Source organism: Nipponia nippon, unplaced genomic scaffold (assembly GCF_047370975.1).
Source record: "Nipponia nippon isolate SJK-2023a ecotype South Korea unplaced genomic scaffold, ASM4737097v1 scaffold_4, whole genome shotgun sequence".
Lineage (NCBI taxonomy): Eukaryota > Metazoa > Chordata > Aves > Pelecaniformes > Threskiornithidae > Nipponia > Nipponia nippon.
The window spans coordinates 64,022,344-64,046,084 of NW_028262358.1; the positions used below are offsets into that span (position 1 = coordinate 64,022,344).

At 44.1% G+C, this 23,741-nt stretch overlaps 1 protein-coding gene across 2 annotated transcripts in view; it reads left to right on the plus strand.

The window, feature by feature from the left end:
- The first annotated feature begins 4,309 nt into the window (after positions 1-4,309).
- SLC2A12 (solute carrier family 2 member 12) overlaps positions 4,310-23,741 on the plus strand; it is a 32,976-nt gene continuing 13,544 nt past the window's right edge. For both annotated transcript variants that reach the window (XM_087775648.1, XM_087775649.1), the window contains exons 1-2: positions 4,310-4,606; positions 12,614-13,933. In XM_087775648.1, coding sequence (XP_087631774.1) covers positions 4,471-4,606; positions 12,614-13,933 — 1,456 coding nt within the window. In that variant the 5' untranslated portion in view covers positions 4,310-4,470. The remainder of the gene's footprint in view (positions 4,607-12,613; positions 13,934-23,741) is intronic.

Sequence of the window (23,741 nt, forward strand, 5' to 3'; positions counted from 1 at the left end):
GCACGCGGCGCGAGCCAAGCCGTTGTTTTAACAGCCTACACAGGCAAGGCAGTAACAGGAAAAGAACAGAGAATTCAAAAGTAGTGAAGCACATTCCCTTTTTTCCCTGCTTATCCCATTTATGTCTGTTGTACTGGAGTTTTGCTTGTTTGCTTGCCTGTTTATTTCTGCTGGGAAAGAGATACAGGGCTCTGGGATCAGGACACTGTGGCCACCAGCAAGTGTTTCACAGTCGCTGCGTTTCACAAGATCCCTTTATGATCGCCTTGGCTGCAGAACCAGCACAGGCTGTTTGCTCTCCCTCCCTCTGTTTGCTTTCATTAGCTGGCACCGGCCTTTTTCCAGTTCCTTCCTTTTCTGCGATGCCAGTTAATGCCAGTGAACACCAATAACATCGATGCCTCAGCTTTTCAGCCACAATTGTGAAAACAGATTCTCACACCTGCTGAGCTGTGGCTTTTCACTATCAGCTGGCTACTGGTGACACCGCGAAACATCCCTCCTACCAAGGCCATGCCAAGCAGCAGATCTCAGGATAAAATAATTCACATTTTTACTTATAGGGAAATTTTTCCCCCAAGACTTTATGTAAAGAAATGTTTATCACCCTGATACAGTGTTTTTGGCATGGCGTGTAACTTAGGGAGCAGGTCAAAGCCTAGGAAGCTCCCTGGTACCTCTGCAGACCTGCAGCTTGGCATGGCAAAGGTGTACTGCCCTCTGGGTAGCCCAAACACAAATCCCCAGAATAAAACCATCTTCCTTTACTTTTTTGTCTGGCCATTATGGTTTGTGCTGTGTGGTGGCTGCTTTACCATGCATGAAAGCTAGGTACCTCCTGGGGTTACCACAGCGGACAAAGCTAAGCCATTGCTGTGTTGCAGCTGGCATAGATACCGTGAAATAAAGGCAGAACTAGGAAGGAAAAATGGGTTATTGGCCTTTATTTTCAGGAGAAGATTAGTCTCCTGGATTTCTGAGTAAAAAAGTAGGTGAACATTTAAATATCAGGCTGGGGTCTGGCTTCTGAGGGGAATGTAGGTAGCACTGAAGTCCAGGTTTGTGGTGGGTTGAGCCAAGTGCCCACCAAAGCTGTTCTATCGCTTCCCTCCTCAGCTGGACAGGACAGAGGAAATATAACAAAAGGCTCGTGGGTCGAGATAAGGGCAGTTTAATGAAAGCTTTATTCTCTACTTCCCATCAGCAGCGATGTCCAGCCACCCCCCGGGAAGCAGGGCCCCAGCATGCGTAGCTGTTGCTCCGGAGGATGAACGCCGTAAAAAAAAATGAATGCCTCCCCCTCCTCCTTTCTCCTAGCTTTTATTACTGAGCGGACATCATATGGTATGGCAAATCCCTTTAGTCAGTTTGGGTCAGCTGTCCTGGCTATATGTCCCCTCCCAAGAGACAGCCTTGATGCTGCACGAGCACCGCTCAGCAGCCAAAACACTGGTGTGTTATCAACGCCCTTCCAGCTATCAATATGAAGCACAGCACTATGAGGGCTGCTATGGGGAAAATTAACTTCATCTCAGCCAGACCCAATACAGGGTTTAAACGCAGTTAAAAGAAATCCCACTGTTTGTCTAAAATATATTTTTTTTTCCTATTAAAAAAAGAAGAACGGAATTCACTGGTGTAATCAGTTAAGATTCATCACTCAAAATCTGTTCATCACAAGATCTGGGAACTTGTTGAAAAGCAGCCTTTACTTTTTATTACTTGCTCCTGGGGTACTATGCTTCTTGTTGAGGGGAAGGGTGCAGTTCCTGACAAGCTTTTCAGTTCTCCCAAAGTATATAGGTGCCAGCAGCTATACATAATCAGTATATTTAGTTGAAGGACTACATTTAGAGGGAAGGTTTTGAACATAAAGGGCTGCAGTTGCATTACACCTCTTCCTTCTGTCAAAATTAGTAATACCCTATAGTTGATGAGTCCGATTCAGCTCGCAGCTGAAGAAGGACACTCTACAAGTGTGACAGGAGTGGAGATGCCTGCCCAGGCTCTCTTCATAGAGATTTGCAGAATCAGTTTTGGGTGGAACAGGGGGAATGAGGGGACAAAGACAAGCTGTAGAAGTTCTTCACAAATGCCAGAAGGAGTGATGGATACGTCCAGTCCCACCAATGCTGTGCTGCAAGCTTGTCTCAATAACTTCACACAGCAGTCCCTATTTCAGCAAAGCAGCCTCCTGTCAGCTGGATGGCAAAAGCTAATAGTAAAATTAAGTAGCCAGTTCTTGCATACCTGATTATCTAAGGATGGGACAGCTTTTCTACATGAAACCTTCTGTAACTCCACATGCACAAACTTAAAAATTGAGACTATCTGAATAACCCTGGTGCAAAAAGAGCATGGGATGGTGGAAAGCCCATCATCTATTCAGGCTGTTCAGGATGCCTCATTTCCCACTGGGCATTCCCCCTTAAAAACGTCCCCCCTTTCAGCCAGACCTTGCCAGGAGCCCAGAAAACCTCTCACCGATCCTCTGTGAAGCTGAACCTGCCCTTCAACTGAACACTGAACTGAACTTTCTTTTTCTCTTGGCTCCTCAGCAGGCAGTGGGGATCACTGCCTCGGTGCCAGCCCTCCCCAGGCAGCAGCTCTGGGCAGGAGGAGCCAACCCCAGAGCATCCTCCAAGGCCCCATGGCTGGGAGGATGGCTTTGCTCCCTGGCAAGCTGCTGCGGGTGTCTCAGCAGTTCTCTGACTTCTCCAGGACCATTACATATAAAGGCATTTGGGAGGTGGGAATAAGTGTGTAGCTATGGAGTTAGCTGAGTTTCCAGAGAGCTGGTGCTTGAGCCGAGCTGCGGGTTATATGAGGTGTGGGCTGCTAAAGGAGGTCAGTCACACCCCGTGTCATAACAGAGGAATCTTGTCACGGCTGAGTTTAATCTTTGAAAAGATTTCCTCTCCCTCCCCAGCCTAAATAGCCTTTCATTTTTTCCCAAAACATCAGAATAATATCTTTAAAAGTTGACATTACTTTTTGCACATATCCTATGAGGAAACAACACCTCTCTGCATGTGGCAAGAAACTGTTAACAGCCCTGATAGCGTCCTGTACTGCCTGACAGGTGGACATTTTACATGGAAAATATGTCACACATGAGAGCAGAGCTAGGCTGACTCATTTAACTCCATGCCAAAGGCACTGCCAAAACCAAGCACCCCGCTGGAACCGGTGTCCCCGTGGCATCCCCGACGCTCCAGCTTCTGAAGCTGACAGTGATGCAGCTGTCAGACAGGGCAGTTGCAATGCCTTTTGTCAAATTTTCTTGTTAAGCAAACACCGATAAAGGGTGTATCATGCCTGCTCTACTTAAGGAAAAAATGTTTAGGAATTCTCCTTCCTGGAAATATTGCAAAAACTACCAACTTTCCACCTCTGCCTTCCCTCCCACGCTATCTGCAGGCATTATTGTACTAAAACAAAAACAACCAAGACAAAACAGCAAGTAATAAAAAAGAAAAAGAGCACAAACAAGAAACCTGCAGCACTGCCAAATTATACAACAGAAATTCCCACTGGGGATAGCTTGTACAATTTGCCTCACTGAGGCCAGAGGGTCTGCTGAGAGCACTCAGAGGCTCCCGCACCAGGACCAGGACCAGGACCAGGACCAGGATCAGGACCAGGACAGGGCAGGCAGCACCTGTAGGCAGCTCGCCTGCACCCGCTGTAGCCTTCCCTGCCACTGCGCTCCAGCCTCTGGCCACTGCTTCCACCAAAGCTCGTAGGGATGGAGTGACTCCTAGCAGCTCTGAAAATCAAGCCTTTGACTCAATATAACTGAGATAGTCTCAGTTTTCCCACAAATAATTGTCATGGGAGAGAGGGTGGCGTCCCTTTCATTTGCTGGTAAAATAGCACGTGCATCTATGCCGTGAAAAATCCTGACTCCTACTGTTGCAGACTGTAAAGGGCTGCCATGGCTTTTTTTTCCTCTCTGCTGTTTCTCACCACAACTTGCTCGCAATTTACAAGAACGAAGCGATGCCGCGTGTGTGTGCTCGGTGCCCTAAATTTAGCTGACACAGCAAACACTTCAAATCCCCCCCTTCCGCGCACCTTCTCTGTTAAAAACCTGTACGTAGGAATACAAGAGAGGAGGCAGAGAGAGACCCTTTAAGCTAATGGGTAAGGAATGTGCATTGAGCTGTGCGTGGACGTCTGATGTCTCCAACTATTTGTTAAAAGGCAAAAGCAATACTTCCGACAAACGGCCCTCCCCTCGCCTGCAATAGGCTCCCAAGAATAGCAACAGCCTGTGTCACTGCAAAGGGCAAAGCCTTCTGAAATAGCAACAAAGTTGTTCACAAACCACTTTGTGGTTTGCATTTGGTTTCGGACAGCTTCAGCAACTTGTTGCCATGAGGAAAATAACCTGCGCTTTCCTCGGCGGCCGGGGAAGGACTGCTGCCCTCTGAAGTCCTCCTGCCCCAAGGTGCAAAGAGGGTGGCAATGGTACCTGGGCAGAGCACGGAGGACCTCGGCCAGCAGAGCCAGACGATGAAAGCAGGGGAGGATGAGGAGAGCAGCCGGGGCAGCCGCCGCAGCAGCCGCCGCCGCCACCTCCGCAAGCTCCCGGCTGCAGCAGGTAAAGTGGCAGGAGCTGAATGCCAGCTGTTAGCCAGCAGCAGCGTGCCCGCGTAGCTAATGCTCGGGGCTGGGGGAAAACAGCCCCGCAAAGCCGAGGGACTCTCGGGGCACGCTGTCTCGATTTCTAAAAGTGCAAGAGAGGAAAATGTGAGTAAGAAAGGGAAATGCCAGCTTGAATTTTGAATGAAGGTTTATGTGATACTTCTCCCAAAAGGCCTCAGTCCTACTTGTTGTGCATGTGCTGTCTGTTGTGTAAATCCCTTTCCTTTACGAAGGTCAGTCACCTGAAAAATCGGAGAACCCACTGCCGTCTAGTATAACAACGCCGTTCCGGTACTTGCACGCTCGGGAGCGATTCAGCCCTTTTCACTGAAGTGGAGGGAGGCCAGGCAAGCAGCGCACCTGCTCATGCAGGGCGAAAGTACGGGGTGGGGGGAATGGGGACACCCTCCTGTCTTTTCTCCCCTAGCATTTCATGAAGAAACAGGGTTTCTGTGCTGATGCCCTGAAAAAACAATTATCTTATGCAAAGATGTTTGAGTGCTGAAGCTGGGTTTCGTAGCTCCTCACCTTTGCTGTCCTACCCAGCCAGTTTTTCTAAGTTACAGCATGGTTTTGCATCTTGAGTCTCTTTCACTGATGATAAGATCAAGGGGAAAATGACCCATGACTGTGACATTTCTCACCTACAAAACAGCTTTACCCAAAGAGGAAAGCACGACCGTAAACCAGAAATTACTTTGTCCTGAGCAGGTTTTGTTCACTTAAAAATGAATGAACTGACTAATCCATGTATGTTCAGATACCACGGGCACAAATGCTTGGTTGGAGTGTAATAGCGATCTATCTACTGATACGTGGGCAATATCTACTGATACCTGGAAGCAGAGGAAGCAGAGGTTAATCAAGAAGAGAAAGCCAGTCAGTGTGCAGACATATTTAACATTACCTTAGGGTATGGGGGGAGCAATGCAGATGGTTATAGGATAGCGTTATCAAAGGAAAGCACAGCAGTTACAATAAACAGACAGCAAAGTTACTACAGTACAAGGGCTACAGTTGGAAGAGTAAGTGGAAATTACACACTTGGCCTTACCCTCAGAAATTAAAGGAGTAACCTGAGGAATTCATAATTACCTAGCTAGGAATTAAAGAACTTGTTGATTCTTCCTGGAAAATAACAAAACAAAACCCAAATCCCATTTAATGCAATGAAGGGCCAGGCTGCCTGTTGACATAATGAAAATACATGGCAGAGCACTAAGAGAGACGGAGAGATTGCCAGGGTGCGTCTGTCCAGGATCTGCGTTCCCTGTCTTTCCATCAGTGTCAGGGGGCTTTTGTTCATGAAATTCAAATATTGCTCACACAATACATTCATGGGGCTTATGCTGTACAAAGTATACAATGCTTCCCACCGTCACAGAAATTTAGATGTGTGAAAATGTGTGATACATTAGTTTCCTTCTGCCTTCTTTTTTAGTTCAATTTACAAAATATTTGTTTGGGTTCTGCCTTTCACACTTGGGTGGAAGGAGTCACATTTGTCAAATGGTCATGATCCCACATGGCCCCAACACTATTTTTGGTAAATTTAATATTTTCTGAGATTTTCCAGCTCTGCTTGCAACATAACGTTGTCCCAGCAACACCACTTGTTTCATCCTGCAGGGTCTTGTTGGGTAACTGTTTTAGATCCCATGCCAGACTTCTAGATGGACAGTTAGATCAGATGTATCCTGACTAGTAGGAGAAATGCACAGATTGAGCAGCTACTGGATCTAAAGAAACCTCAGGCATTAGAATAGATCAATAGGGTAACATATCTCTTTACACCAGACAACTGGATGAGACAGAGAAGATGACTGTGACAGTGCAGCAAAGATCATGACGGCACAAAAATGGGATAATCACCTTTTACGAGAAGCAAAACCATGATTTAACTACACAGCAATTCCCAACGCATGCCATTAAATATTTATCCTACAAAACCATGTGATCCACACACTATACACTTTAGCAAAATGCTCCTCTAAAAACAATTTGGGGAATTTTAAACACTGTTTCACTGTAAAGGCAAAATTTTTGTATGTCAGACAGCAATCAGACGGAGAAGAAATATGTTGTTAAAGATAGCTTAAAATTTTCAGATACAGATGCTGTAGTTTTAAGATTTATCATGGATAAACGTAGATGCCTTGTTCTATTGAAAAAAGGAGGTTCCATGCTGTGGATTCGTATCTATGCAATGCAGGCAACTCATCATTTTTTTCTAACCTGTGCTTATTAACCAAGTGTTGACAGAGCTTGATTTCACCTTCCAACTGTCTAAATAGATCAAAGAATCCTCAAGGATTTAAAGAACATATGTTTGACCTTCTAGTAAAATACTTCCCTCCCAAATTGAGACATTTCTCACCTCAGATTAAATCAAAGTCAACAGAAGAAAGCACCATGTTGGAAGAGACTGTCGAGTCCCCTCCTATCAAAATAGATGCACTTGCACAGGTTGCATAAAGAAGTAATCTCCCCCCCCTCCTCCATCCCACTAGTTTTCTTTATGTACGCTGCATGTTCTCTTGGGAGAAAGGAAAGAAAAACTACATCACAGAAATCTCCGTATCTGGACTAATGTGGAGTGTGGTACTGCCAAGGTGAGCTGGAAAGGGCTCCCAGGCACCTTTCCCATAGCTCTCCTGCACATGAAGCGGGGTGTTTCCCAGCTCAGCCTGCTTGCAAATCTTCCCTGGCACAGATCATTTATCCGTAATGCCCATAAAATACATGCACAGGCCAAATATTTTGCCTTCGGAAGGACTGTATTTTCCCTAGTATGCGCTTGAAAATAAGTAAAGGGGCACACCCTTACTACTTGGCCACATCCAGTCTCATCAGCAGTACACGGTTCTATACTACAACTGTGCTTGGTCTCCTTTTCAGGAACCAAGCATAAACATTTCCAGCAAATGTTCTTCAAGATAAGTTTGTTTGCCAAGTAGTGCTGCTTTTCACCTGAGTAACAGTTGTGAGATACCATTTTGTTTACATGGGGAAACTAGAGAATAGATTTTCCAACCACTTGTCTCATACCAGCCACACACTCATTAGCCATGGTCTTTGTTGCAGGCAGAAGGAGAAATTTCTCTGGAAGCCATCATTAAAATATTTTATTCCCCTGGGCTGCTCACTGCCATGTATTTTGCAGGCATCTCATAAAAATAAGAGGAATATACATTTTAAGAAGCTTTTTTTAAAAAAGGAATGCCTAAGAACTGCCAGCAACATCATTAAAAGTGACACTTAAAAGGACTGTAAATACAACTACTGCAACATACTTTATCTGGAAATGTTAAAGCAAAACATATGCTGAAGTCAGAGGGAATTTTGTCTGGAGGAAGACCGTGAAGGAAAACCAAGCAGAGATTTCAGGGTTTAACTCAGCAGGCAGTTCTGAGCAGGCAATCCTCGGGTACACCAGTTACAACAAAACCTCAGAGTGATATAAGGATCTTGCTCAGCAGAAGAGTGCCTGTGAGGGACAAGAGACACCGAGTTAACTGCTGAGTTTGCTGCTGCTAATGCAGAAAGACGATGTGTGTCCCTCTGAATCACATCGGAATCTGCTTTTCATTCAGGGGTCTGCTTTAGTTATAGCCCTCCGCTATTTCTATACGACTGTGGGTGTGTGTCACTGGACACGTGAACAAGGATAGTAGCTGACCAGGTAAAAACAAACCAAAGAAACATTAAGACATTGGTCAAGCTGCTGTACTTGAAGAAGCAAGAAATATATGGGCTTGAGTGCTTCCCTAGCAACTTCCCAGGTGTCTAAGCTCCACACCCAGCTTGTACAGCGTCTCAGATTAAAAATAAATAATCACCTCAGTTACTCTGGTCTGAGGACCGCAGGCTGAGGAGAGCAGAGTCTGGATTGTAAAGAACAGCACTGATGGTGGACTCCATCAAGATATTTGACTTGGCACTGTCATTTTGAATCAGAAACTGGAACCATACAAAACTGACAGTTGCACATTTAAAGAACTAAAAGCTGTGAAGGGCACAGACCTCCAAGTATCAATAGGAGATACTGCCCACACTGCTGTGTTTCTGCTGGAGAGCCTTAAACTCAGTTTTTGTCCCTCTGTTACTTAACATTTTTTTCCCGATTGCCTGGAAGAAGATAATAACGGATTATTTGTGGGTGATAAAGGTGACGGGTGATTAATAAATGGGATATGTTGTTGGCTGAATGCAATTCGGATGGCTTGGCCTGCTGACTGTGAGAGAATGTGCTGTCTGGGGTTCCTCTCTGCTAACTTTAGACATCTGCATCTGAGCAAGCTGCAGAGATTCCTTTTATAGGCAATGGAGAGAAATAGGCATCTGACCTACTTCAGACATCTAGAAGTGACTATTTTTTGCAAGTGGTTACAGAAGAAATCTAGAGACGGTGTAGATCTCTCACAGTCAGGTAAGTTGAACCCATCCTGTGTGTTTTAATGCAGACAAACGTAAAGTGATTTGCATTCCTAGCTAGGATGCAAGAAGGCAGGCCGTATTTAAAGGAAAGGCAGTGCCTTGGAAAGAATCCAGTCAGAGAAGAAGTTGGTTGTCCTGGATGATAACGAGCAGAAGATGAGCTCCTGTACATGGCTGTGACAATCCTTAGACGAGTAGAGGGGGAAATGTCCACCAGGAGTGGGACAGTTATGTCAAGTTCCTATCTGGCACTGTGCAACTACTGCAGGAGCACTGGGTCTGGCTCATAGTTTATTGAAGAAGTTGATGATCATAGAATCATAGAATACCAGGTTGGAAGGGACCTCAAGGATCATCTGGTCCAACCTTTCTAGGCAAGAGCACAGTCTAGATGAGATGGCTCAGCACTCTGTCCAGCTGAGTCTTAAAAGCGTCCGGTGTAGCGGAGTCAACCACTTCCCTGGGGAGATTACTCCAATGGTTGACTGTTCTCATTGTGAAAAATTTACCTCTCATGTCCAATCGGAATCTCCCTGGGAGTAACTTGTACCCATTACCCCTTGTCCTCACCATGTGATTCCTTGTAAAAAGGGAGTCTCCATCTTCTTTGTAACAACCCTTTAAGTACTGGTACATGGTGATCTGGATAGAGTTCAGAGAACAGGGCTTTGAATACTTAAGGGACTGGTAAACTTGCAAAGCTTCACAGGCTAAGTAGCTTATCAAGGAGAGGTCTGTGGGATGACAGGCTATAATTTTCTACTTAGTGAACACAGCTAAGTGCAGGCAAATGGAGAATGGGATCTGATGGCTGGAAGCCGAAGTTGCAGAAATTAAGTCTGGAAATAATTTATAGATAATTTACAGTGAAAGCAATTAACCATTGGGACAACTTATGACTTAAAGTCATTGGCTTTCAACCACTAGTAATTTTTAAATCAAAGCTGAATATTTAAAATGGCCTAGTTCAAATCAAATGTAATTTAAATGTGTCTGAAGGATTATGTTGTGCTGTTCGTGAGTGTCAGACTGGATGACCACAATGGCCTCTTTTGGCTTCATAATATATAAATTAAAGCAAAATCTTAGGTTAAATCTACATGGCTCAATGACGTAAAAGAGATGTCCAAGAAAGCACAAATATCAGTAGCAGATATTGGGCAGAGCACTGTGATCAAATTAGCAGTGTAGCTTCTGATACCCACGCTCATTCATTCAGCACAACACTGTGTTGTTACCAGCCTTGATTTCCAGCCAGGATTCATTGGAAGGGTATATTGTCCCCATCTAGTAATATACAGCAGGCGGGCAAGTCAAAAGTATGAAGAGGAGGGAGAAATTAGGTTTCACAATGATAAAAACATATATTGCATGCATGCGTTGGAGGATTGAGCACATGTAGCATAAAGCAGCTTAACTGGAGTCAGTAGTACTTCCACTCAAGTGCTGTTCAGTGTGTGAAGAAGTACAGCAGGCTCTTGCCCCAACCCATGCACTAACCTCTGTTTAAAATAAGTGCAATGATCTCAGATACTGCAGACATAAAGGAAGAAAAAACTTTAGACATAATACGGCCATGGACAACAACAATATAAGAAAAGATTGTTCCATCACTGGAGCATTTTGCAAATTTGTTTCTGACATTTTCTTCAAGCTGTCCCACCTCCATCACAATAAATCTACCATCCACCCCCACCTTCTGGAAGCCTTCTCACAATACTCCCATTTCCCCCATGCCCTTATGGCCCATCATAACAAAACCATGTGTTTTTTGCCTGCCTCTTGTCTATCTCTGGTTTGCCAGCCACCTGAGCCCAGAGGCAGAGCGGGCTGAAGCATGCTGGGTGCACTCAATAGCTCAGGCCTGCTGCCGCTTGCCTTCTGCTCAAAGGGAGCAAACAGAGAGCCAGGTAGGAGAGCTAGTAGGCGATACTTATCTTAATAAGCTTAATGGGTTTACACATCTCCCCTGACCCTGGAGGCACCGCTTATATTCACACAGTTATACTCTGCTACCCTCCAAAATAACCCAGCCTCCTGTGGAGTGGCTGCAGGGCGTAATGGTGGGATCAACTGCCTCCGGGAATTGTTAGGAGAGCACAAGGTGGCTTGGGGCACAACCATGCCACGGACCATGCCAGCAGTTTAATAGGATAGGCGGCCATGTGCCAGGGTGTACTGCTAGGGCTGCCCTCCTCTTCTCTTTTCACAACTTGCTTTAGAAATGTAATATCCTCTGTCAAAAGGGACTGATCCTTGCCAATGTGCTCAAAAGTTATTGGCAAGGAACTCCAGGCAGTCAGCGTGATCAAAGAGCCTCAATGCTTTAGAAAAATAAGCTAAAAATAAACAAAGTCTATGTATCGTTTTCAACTAGGCCATATACTACTTTCCAGCCAAGCTGGAAAGTACTTGTTCCAGGAGAATTAACTGAAATACGGACTCTGTTAAGCTGCAAAAGCTACTTCTCCTCAGACATGTCCTATCTGTCCAACTAACCAGAAAATCAGAAGTCAATTTACTCTTTTCCTAGTTGTGTGGCAGCCAACATCATTATGAGAGGAAAATCATGCTGGGAGAAAGAACAAGACCAACAATAACAAACTGATATATTCCTCAAGGTTTAGGGTGCAAAAGGCTTCACAGTTAGTAGACTACGATCAGTCAAATCTATCTTGTAACAATAAACAATGAATCGCAGTTGTATAAAGTGAGTTTGTTTTAAAGTGGACATTCAAAGGCATATAATCTCCATTTGGTTTGTTTTCATCATCTGTTTTTTATTCCTGACATTGTGGCTGTCATAAACTCTGCAAAATATTTGATCCTGATATTCCGAAGAATCTGAGATTAGTGATGAGCAAAGCCCAGAAAGTTCATGAATTTGTACCTCAAAGATTGGTCTCCCTAGAATATCCCAGTTATCTGGATCAGCCTTGTGCTCAGTGGGTAAGTTTCCATTTGGCAAAATAAAAACACCGGTACCAGCAGCCTTCATGGCATCCTCAGGTGAAGCAAAGGAATTAGTCAGTGACAAGGGAAAACTTAACTTGTTTATTCAAGTCAAGGTTGAAGCAATTTGGCTAGGAAATTACTGCTTTCCTTGCCCATGGTACACTAGTTGGGTGGACAAGGCTTCCTCAATTTCATACAGGAAAAAACATTGAGCACATCTCTAGGAAAAAATTGCTTTCTTACCAAAAGGTTGTATTGTCAGTGTTGCCTTTTGCAATTATATTCTGAGGCAGAAGGTTTAACTACTTAGGGCCTGATCAAAATCTTATTGACTTCTGATCAGGAAGATAAGGAACCCAAAAGCATTAGAATTAAAGAGGCTTTTATATGAATCTTTTTTTTTTTTCCAGAAATATCCTCTTATGTCACCACTGCTATATGCACCTAACTGCTTTGCCTAAAAGTTACAAAAAGATTTTTTGGACTGGTATACCAAAAAAAGTTATTACTAGTTTTCAGAATGTTGCAGAAGTCACACTTAAAAGTTTTTGTGGTTTTTCTCTTATTTCAGGCTGTGGAACATTTACTTGTCTGTCTTCTGCCGTTGCTGCCGTAAGTGGACTTCTGATGGGTTATGAGTTGGGCCTTATCTCTGGAGCTCTTCTTCAGATGAGCAACATATTAGCACTCTCTTGCAAAGAGCAGGAAATCGTCGTAAGTTCCCTGCTTTTTGGGGCATTATTTGCATCCCTTACTGGTGGATTCCTGATAGACCGATTTGGAAGGAGACTTGCTATTATTATTGCATCTTCTTTACTTGTGTTGGGGAGTCTGATTTTACTACCCTATGAATCATATGGGATACTTATTGTGGGACGGATTGCCATAGGTATTTCCATATCATTATCGTCAATTGCAACGTGTGTGTATATTGCTGAGATTGCCCCACAGCACAGAAGAGGCCTCCTCGTATCATTAAATGAACTCATGATTGTGACAGGCATTCTTTTTGCCTATATTTCAAATTATGCATTTGCCAGTGTATCTCATGGCTGGAAGTACATGTTTGGCCTTGTGATTCCATTAGGTGCTTTGCAGGCTATCGCCATGTATTTCCTTCCTCCAAGTCCTCGGTTTCTTGTCATGAAAAATAATGATGAAGCTGCAAAAAAAGTACTGGAGAGGCTACGGGAAACATCAGATGCTACTAAAGAACTTACTGTGATCAAGTCTTCCCTGAAAGATGAACATCAGTATAGTTTCTTGGACCTGTTTCGTTCAAAAAACAACATGAGGGCCCGTATGTTGGTAGGACTCACTCTAGTCTTTTTTGTGCAAACAACTGGGCAACCCAACATCTTATTTTACGCATCGACTGTTTTGAAGTCAGTTGGGTTCCAGAGCAACGAAGCTGCCAGCTTGGCTTCTACGGGAGTTGGAGTGGTTAAAGTGGTCAGCACAGTCCCAGCCACAGTTTTTGTGGATCAAGTTGGAAGCAAAACTTTTCTGTGTATTGGCTCTTCTGTTATGGCAGTATCGTTGGTCACTATGGGCTTAGTGAACCGTAACATACATGTGAATTTCACCAACGTCTGTAGAAGCCAGTCTCCAGAGGATTTCTTTCTCCAGGGGACGCGAAACCTCACTGGTGTCACCAATGGGAGTCTCAAGGACCTCTTTGCTAGCATGGCTTCACCAGAAAGACTGTCATTCAATGTGCAGAGAAGCCCAGATGTTGCCAGGACAGAACTGAACAGGACTGCCCTGGCGGGAGGCAAAAGCACAACTGGGTCTCACATGGAAAGTGGGGAGGTTCCCGTTGTCCTGAAATGGCTCTCGCTGGCCAGCCTGCTTGTTTATGTTGCTGCATTTTCCATAGGTCTTGGACCAAGTAAGTGTTTCATTTTTCTAACTCTTTGTAATGGTTTACTTGCAAGTGGATTAAGTGCTGGGATGACACGCCCAGCTAGGCATCAGGCAGTTCCCAAGTTGGGCAAAGCAGTTTTCTGCTAATATGCGCTAGTATTGTCATAGACCATCCTGGTGGGCCTGGGGTGTACTTTTGAGGAAGAGGTCCTGCCCATTAAGGTCAACGGCCTAATCTCCCTTCAATTCAGTGAAATTAACTGCTGCTCTTCAGTGAAGAACTGCTGTGAGCTTTGTACAGCAAAATTATGGGGCCCCTGGCTATCTTTCCTCTTCCTCGTCTATTGTGTCCTTACAATGGGAAGGTTAAGATGTAGGCATTTGCTGCTGCTAACTCATAAACCCAAGGTAATGATAAGCTCTAGACCTCTGTATGGTATGACACCATCAAACCCATGAAATGCCAGCATGCCTGAGTCCTGCTGAGGATCTGGCCCCCTGACTATATAACAGTCTTCAGATATAGGAAAGACATTCAAGGTATAACAATTCATGAGCAAACTGTGGTATCATCGCCACTGCCTGTACTGAACAGCACAAGTGGAAGAACACAACGGCGTGTCACTGCACAACCAAGGTGCTGCTGCAGCTGCCACCACACTTGCATGGTTCCCACTCCCTCCAGAGGAGAACATGTCTGCCATTCCCAGGGACTAGCAATTAAATCTCTCCATTTTGTTTTGTTTTGTTTTGTTTCAATAGCACTTGCATATTATTGTACTTTGAAGGTGTTGATTTTTTAAGCTGCACTGCAAAACTCACATACACAGAGTCCATTATTTATTAACAGACTGTATATGCTTTTGTGCCCTGGCTCAAAGTTGCCTTGCAAACACACTGTACTCCTGCTGCACTATTATGATAAAAAGCTTGCCACAAGAATACAGCCCAACAATTGCACTAACAGCAACTCCCCTGCAGTATTTATTTATTTTAAACATTACTCACTGGGAGAGCAGCGTGAGATAAGCGTTCATTGCCAGGGCAGCGAGCTCGACTCTGTTATTGCAGCATTATTCCCTCCCTTGCAGACCATCGTGGGGCTGGATTCTGCTTTCGATGACATAGGTTCAAAACCAGGGGTGCAGCCCTGAAAAGAAAATGTTACTTGAGCTTTTACGTGGGTGTTTCAAACACACATTTAATGACCCTCAAGGCAGGGGCGTTCAGGCTTGGCCTCCTGTTGAAAGCTGCTTTCCTTTTGACCTGGCTGTGAATGGGTTCCTGGTCATTTGAGTTGGCTTAATGTGAAGTTAATGATAACGACGTCTACTTCCTTGAGGGATACAGAAACTGAGGTGTGTTTGCCAGGCTGTTCTGAGAAGTCTTTGAGGCCCGTGCTTGCTTTCTGACCTCTTTCTTGACTAAGAGCACAAATGCTCTCAAACAGCAAATGAGAAAGAACAGGCACCGTCTTCAGCTCCAGCATGTTGAAATCATGTATGACAAAGCCACGGTGAGGCAATTTAAACTGATGGATACGTTTGTGTAGCAAGTGAAGGCCAGGTCTAGGAGAGATACAGGTATTTCAAATTGCAGATAAGTACTTTCAAGACATTCGCGTGCGTTTAGAAGTACACTTTTTAGTTAAAATTCTTAATGTATAGAAAATGCAAGGATCAGAGAATCAAGAGATTGTTGGAATCTGCAAAGGATCTATTGTAGTTAAATAGTCTGGGTTGGGACATGGGGTTATGATTTGTGTCTCATGTGCAGCCTTCAACATCTGCTGCTTGGAGTCCAAATTCTTGAATGCATTCTAAAAGCCTAGCTTTCTTATCCTCCCTGTGCTTTTCTTAGTGTAAAGAAAAAAAAAAAAAAACCAAAAACAAGCCCCTCTGCTTGTATAAAGTAAACAGTTTTAATATGTTTATGTTATTAATCTCTAAATCTGGTCTGTGGTCTGGACCAGACTGTCAGCCATTGTCTACTCTGCAACAGAAGGGAGGCATTGAGGCTGCACTCGCTGGCTGCTGTGGCCAGGCGATGCCCAGTGCCTGGGGACAGAAGCACTGTAACCCCCGCATCACTGTATTTTCAATGCAAAAATCTCATACTCTGCGCGATGTCTGCCCACCCTGCTTGGCTAAGGTGAAGGCAGTGCTGGAGATGTGTCTGTTTGTAACCCACAGATGAAATCAGCCTCTTTTGGACCGAGAGCAGAAAGGATCTTGCTCTTTTCCTTCCACCCCACAAGGCCATTTCTGGAACAAATTCACCCACTTTCTTTTGAGTCCATGCTGTGTTATGTTCTGTGGGGATAAAGGAGAGTCTATGTAGTGCCATTAGGAAAATGACACACTCTTCATAGGGCAGATCACACAACCTGAGGTCTATCATCTTTTTTTTAATTACTTTGTCTTTTTTTTTCCCCTTCCTTTTTTGGGATTCTGGTCAAAGAGCTAGTTACAGTCCAGATTTGCATAGCAGACATTTATAAATGTTGTATTTCTCCATGATTTCTCTTTTATCTCCAAATTACATGAAATAGATGGATTTTTTAATGAACTAAACATATGCTAAATATATTTATTGCCATTTATCAAAGCACCCGGGCAGCACAGTGATGAGCACTCAAAAATAGACAGTGAGAGATAAAAGCCATTTTTGCATTATAAAAGAATTCACAGGCTAGCAAGCATCTGCTTAGTCACTTCTTTGATTCTGGGGTGCTCTGTATTTATATCATCAACCCTTAGGCAAGATAAAAGGAGTATTTCTGCTGCTCTGTTTTGAATCAATTATGTTTGACGAACTGCGATTCAACTGCTTGTTCACACTCAATTTCACACAATTATGAGGACGTTTTGTAGGTGCAACAAATCAGTGTTGCATCACTTTGCAGAACAGCACATGCCGTCTCTCCAGGGATGTTTGCGGAGGCATTTCAAGGCAGTTATTAGCTAAGGCGACTTACTTGACACCCATCTTTGTCTTGAATTACCTTTGCCTATATATCAGAAAGGTCAAACAAGGACTGTTCTCACCAGGGAAAGATGCCTGCAGACCCCAAGAGAAACCTCTCTCTGGCTGCCACACAAAGGGTGAGGAGCACGAAAGTGGGTCTTCATTGTTTTCAGCATGTGTTTGCAAGGCGAGGCATTAGGAATCTGAGCCTCGCAGAAATGCTGCTATGCCTTGCACAGGGAGCAGTGAGTGCAGGCTAATGAGATGAGTGCAGTGGGGAGGTAGATCAACAATTTGTCACCCAAGCTAAAGGCTCAGTGTGACCCTGGAAATTAATTTAACACAAAGGACACACAGAGAAATTCTAGTCAGGGCCACAACCGTGCATGACTATATGACACAGAGTTAACTCAGATAGTTGCAGAGCATCTAATTTGCCAGATGCTGTGTTCAAACCACTTGAGGGGCAAAAAATAGTGGTCCTTTCTTATAAAGAGGTGTCACCTCCTTCACTCATCGCTGTTGTGTCGTACAACATGTTGAGATGTAGGAACTAGGAAAGCCAAGCTCCTGGAGTATCAGAATTCTTTTCCAAAATAAATGTGGAACTCAGGGTTGGATGGAGCATGTGCAAGAGAGTTCTCTTGGTTAAAAACTGTAGGGCAGCTCTAGCCTTTCTGAAACAGAGTGGGTGCCCAGAGCCCTGCTGCTATCCTCAAAAAACAGGTCTTGGGCAGGATCTCTTTACATATATTGTGGGAGTGCAGTTCAAGGAGATCCATGCACATCACAGGGATTTTTTGCTGTGGAGTGGGGAGCACCTTTATTGTGAGGGGGATGTCAAATGGGTGCATTTGGACTGCATGTATGGCATTGATGCCTTGCACAAAAGAGCTCTTCCTCCTTTGTCAGTCCTTTAAACACATTTCTTTATAACTGCAAAGGCGTTCAGGCAGTTGGCCAATGAACTTCGGGATAATCTGCTGGTCCAAATCACATCAGCTCCACTGACGCAATTCAAGCTGAGCATGCGAATGTAGATCAACAAAAGCACTTACAACTGGGACTGAGGGGCAGTTTCATGACCTGAATCATTCTCAAAACCATTTAGATGCATAAAGTCCGAATGTATTTATGTTTCTGCCAACCTGGGACCGAAGATGCTCTATTACTGCATGTCCTAGAGCAGCCGCCAGCTTTGTGCAGCTCTCCAAAGCCAAGGGCCAAACTCTCAGAGCTCTTCTCTTGGAGGCCATCACAGGCTCCTCTTCCTGGAGCTGCAGGGATGCCCCAGCACCAAGCGCTCAGAGCCCACTTGGCACATACACAGCTGTGGCCACAACACACCCGAGGCAGATCAGTGTCTGCAGCGGGAGAAATGTCTTCTGGGTTTCAGGGCTTGGCACAAAAAATACTACATATACCCATTCACATAGATATGAAATGTAAAAAATATTTTTAACATATTCGTGGTTGACAAATAAATGCATAACAGGGTCTTGGAGGAGGGATTAAGAACTTACTGCAAACCCTGCTTTTCCACACAGCTGTTACAGTCCCATCAAAGCACAGCTCCCGTGAGTGGGTGCCTGTAGGACTGGCAGTACTTTGGTATTGATTAAAACCTGTTAAATAGTCGAATTAAATACCCATGGGAAGCCTTCTCAAACTGGGATGTTATGCCCTCTGTTGCCATCTGCTAGCCTCAGCCCTCCGGTGAGTACTTCTGATTGGAAAACTGGAAAAAAATTGCATGCCTATCACTCCATTCACAGCAGTGTTTCCTTTTAACTTCTGAAGTGAGCACATTACCCACAAACCAGGGGACCAGCTGGCTGTGGGAGCACCTCGCCAGTGCCCAGGGCTGTGAAGCCTGTCTGAGGACCATGTACTAGGGGAGGGCAAGCACAGGACCCACAAAATGAGGGGCAGTTTTGGGGACAGCGGTTCCCCCCAGGATGTCTCCTTGATGGACTCTCAGCTGATGACTCACAGCCACCTCGGACTGAAGCTCCTCCTGCATTTGGGGACCCCTAACATCTCCCTGCTCTCTGTGTGCGGGTGCAGAGGCACATACAACTGCCTGGCTGAAGTTAGCAGGCAGATTCAAAGCTGTTAGGGTAGGCACAAGAGAGGGATGGACAAATCCCCGCCTGCATCCACGCAGGTTAACAAACCAGCAGTTTGTGGTCACTACAGTCACTTTCTTTATCAGGAAACCTGGTCTCACAGCCAAGGCTCAGAAGGGAAATGGCTTCCCTTCTGAGTTACCTGTTGCTAAACACTTTTTTGTCTCTGCTTTCCATTCAGCTTTAACCTGGATGCTTGGGCTGCATGTTCAAGCATCCATATGGTCCTAGCGCAGGGAAGGGTGGCAGGCCACCAAGCCACCCTTGGGTTACTGGTTTCAAACTGATGAAATTCCTGTCACATGAGGGACCTGGGATTGTGGCTTCATGTCCCCCAGCCTGGGTCTTCCCAAGAAGGGGTAATGACTATGCTCTCCAGCAAGCCCTGCTGCAATGCACCATCTCACTGCTGTGGGAGGTCTCTGTGTGGGTTCTTGGCCCTGTAAGGAACAAAACCCACGCAGGGAAGTCAGTGAAGGAAAGCCCCTAGTGAGGGCAAATATTAGGAGCAAATTTTTACTTATGAAAGATTAGTTGGGGATGAGAGATGTCCATTTCTAGTTTAATCCTGTGCAGATTTGCCATATTGAGTATATTGGAGCTAAATTTATATCAGCTTGAATGGATGCTTTAAAACTGAGCTAATTTATACCTAAAATGGAACAGATGTTTCAACATGTTTGGAAATTTAACTGATGTGGGAGCCAGGTTCCTCAGATAATTAACGAAGGGAAATATTCTCCCCACCTAAGGGGGGCTTTCAGTCCCCTGCTCTCTGACCTCTCCTTTGGCACAGCCCTCCTTTCCTCACTGGCTATGGAGGGAGTTTAGGGTGATCAGGAAGCTAAATTAGACTGTGTGATAGCATTCCACATATAACATGCTTTAACTTTTGGTCAGCCCTGAAGTGGTCAGGCAGTTGGACTAGATGATCGTTGCAGGTCCCTTCCAACTGAGAAATAGTCTGTTCTGTTCTATTCTATTCTATTCCTATGTAAAAATCCACTTGTTTTTCTACATCTTATTGTGAGTTGTTGAAGTCATTTAAATACAGTTTTAAACCCATGTTGGGGGACAGTGGGGAAGATGGAAGAAGGATCAGGCAAGAAGGATCAAGGAAGACGGAAGAAAGCTCAAGGGTTCACAAGCAAAGTGAAATCCATGGAGGTGAGGAAGGAAATAAATCCCTCTTTCAATCCATCACTGTCCTTCTTATGCAATCTTATGTGGTTTGTGGCGCTGTTTCTCTATGTATTTTATTCAATTAAGCAAGCCAAAACCCAGAGCTGGAACATTCCCCTAACGCCCAGAGAATTACACTGGAGACAAATTTAGTCCCCTTGACTTTGCTCCTGTAATTCTTAGATTAACTGGCCACCTGAGTTAAAGCATGATTCATTAGGATGGTTAAATGCAGAACCTTTTCTGTGTCATTCACCTCAGTCACTAAATGCATCTGTAACAAACCCAGAACAGCTGGTTTCACATACGACACTGAACAACCCAGGGACTCGATCACAGAGGTCGTATCTCTTGCCACCCTTATGATCCAGATTGCACAGGACTGCTTTTTCGCTGCCCCAAAATGCTCTTGGACTTAATCTTGGCCACCAAATGCTCTACCAGAAGCTGGAAAATCTTGTGGGAAAGAGAACTGTCAGTGTGGAAATTCTGATCCTTCATGGATTTAGTTGGTTGTTCCTGTGTTTTGAAATATTGTAAGCTGTATGGCCTTGCGCTAGCTTGGAAAACACTGGCAAAAGACAGGATTGTCTAGAATTCACATCGATATCTTTGATGTTAGAGCAATATTTCAGGCATTTACAAAACATGTGGTTATTGCATTAATTTATAGTGCACATGAATTTGATGTTAACAGGCATTCATTTTCAACATTGCCTTGCATGACATTTGTTTGCAATGTTTTATTTTTGAGCTTCTACATTTTGCAGAGCAGCTGTGGCCTGGCCTTAAATTTCACAGAAATGAGCAGCATCAACTTTATGTTGTTTTGTGGTTCACTCTGGAAAAGGAGACAGTGGTGGGGATTAAATCAGGTGCTCAAAAATAAGCAAGTGCTTAAATGCTTTGTTGGATCTGAACCAGGATAATAAACCTTGGAACTGTGCATGTTTCACTGAGGATCAGTACAGAAAGTCCTAGTTTAGTTACTTAAAAAATGATCTTGGATTCTTTATTTTATGATAAGGTTCCTAGCACTGTTCACTTGTACTAAATCATCTTTTAATGCATGCATCCATGTGGTTTGAATATGACACTCCTAGTATTTAGCTAGTTCATTATTCCTGTGCTATTCAAATGGTGCCTCATGTGGCCTTTTATTTCACACTGTGTCTGTACTACCAAGCTGCAGTAGAAAGACAAGGCATGCCAAAATGAAAAATAAAGCAAAGACTGTGAATTGCCCACTTCTCCCTATGTCCTTGCCCCAGACAAGATTTATCTGAAGCCCCTTGTTAACACATCAGCTAACCCAGGAATCAGTTTGCCTTTTCACAGGCTGATTGGTAGTAGTGAAGTGCAAGCCAATTTAAGATATTTTTGGATAGTTGGGTGCTGAATTAGAGGATTTCAAATTGCAGGATGTGTTCTCTAAAATACCAGCCGAGTAGGTTAATCTTATCTAACTTGATAGAACCTACAAATTTGGGAGGCTTTGCTAGGTGTGAAACAGGTCATAATAAGGAAAAAAATGCTTTTGCAGTAATGAGACATGGCAATGTCAGTGGGAGTGTCTCCTTAATTATTTCAGGACTCCATTTTGCAAAGAGTAGAATAAGCTTGTTCAACCCCGAGACTGAACTTAAACTACATGCTGAGATGCATGCCTGAAATCTGGGATGTCATTTTCACTGACATCTGTGTTCCTGTTCATAACTTTACTTTTAAGTATGTGAATGAGGGAAAGTCTTGGCAGATCAGGCCCAGGGCTTTGCCTTCTGAAAGACAGAGCCCTTGGTACTGTGAAAAGAGGGAGTGACGACACCGTGCCCCAGCCAATATTCCTGTGTCTCTGCAACGATGGTGGTTCAATTTCTGCTGAGCACAAAATTTGGCCCTCCGAGAACTACCTAGAAAAGGTAGGGGACTACCTGTGTTTCGGTGTACTGTGCTCCACTTAAACAGCAATTGAGTCGATATTCTGATCCTGGTGCTCTGAATTACATAAATATCTCTCTACTAATAGTTGTATGTTAATAAACCTATCGACACAAAGGTACTGCTTAAAAGGAATGGCTCCTGTGCCTAAAATTAGGCATAGTTTTAAAGTTTGACTCAGGGTAGTTAGTAGCCACTGGCCAAAATGAAGCATCTTACCTCCAGACCCACTTTATAAAAAAATCTAGAGAATGAATATTGCTGTGATTCTAACTAATAATTGGGCCTAACAATCGTCTTTTCTTCCACAGGGACATTATCTTTTGTTAAGTGCTGCGCTGTCAAGTGAGTCTAGCATACCATCTCATACAAGCTTTCATATGATAATCAAGGCTGCCTACCATTAGCCAAATTTGCCCTTCTTACTTTGTAGGTCAAGTGTTGCATTTAAGCATTCAGTAAATAATAGTGGCCTTTGATAATCGTATCAAAGACAATGAAAAATTTTGCATTGGTTTCCTTGAGCATGTTCTGGGAGAGAAGATCATTGTGACACTGAAATCTGTGAAAAAGTTTACAGGGCATATGTCAAGCTTCATAAAATCAAGTTTGCTTTGCAAGAGAGGGCTGGGAGGAATTTTTTAGAGGTAAGCTGATCTTGGGCCAGCTTTGTGCAAAAACTAGAACTGTCAGTAGGGTTTCAAGTGCAAAGACAGTATTTTATTTCACTTGTAAAGATCATCAAACTGAAACATGTATTATAAAGTATGAGAAAATAATTATGCCAGAAAGGTAAAAATGTGCAATCATGGAACTTACTGGCACTGCTGAGGAAGGTGTAGACTGGCAGCCAAAGTGCAGAGCGCATGGCCCAATGGTAAGGCAGTGCATGTAGTCAGGAGACTGTTTCTCCCGATGGCATCTGAGTTTCTGTGTCACATTGAGCTCTGGAAGGAAAGCCAGGAAGATTTTCTCAAAGGGAAAGGGGACACAGGAGGGCACCCAGCTTCTGTTGCCTTTGAAAATCAACCCTAAGTGCAGAAAACTCTTATGAAAGAAGAACTGAAAGTCACTTTGTGGCCAGCGGACCCAGAACCTTCACACCTTCCTCCTGGCTGCCTCCCTCCAGCAGCAACCAAAGCAAAGCATGAGCAGCAGTGACCAGTGAGGGACTTAAAAAAAATGGATCACTGCAGGCCTCTCACTAAATAAGTCACTGTTGTAAAAGGTTGCTTATTCTTTCCACTGGGAGTTTTGTAAAGCATATGCACAAATTTCTATTTTGCAAGAGCAAAGGCTTAAATTGCCCCCAATTGCTGTGTCCCAACAGCTCTTTTCTGTTGTGTGCCTCCTCAAGGACCAATGTTAGCCTTTGGATACTGGAAAAACAGGTTCATTTACCCCACCCAGCTGGGTAATTTATCCTCTCCATACTTTTTAGAAGTGAAATATGTGATAATCTGAACTAAGTCACGCACAACTTCCTTGTGCATTAGAGCCTCTGGCTTCTGCAGTCATTCCTCTGCAAATGCCTCAGAGGATTATCCTGGATTCAATATTCTGAACAAATAAACACCTACGAATGGGAATACACATTGCACGTTTTAATTAAAAGGC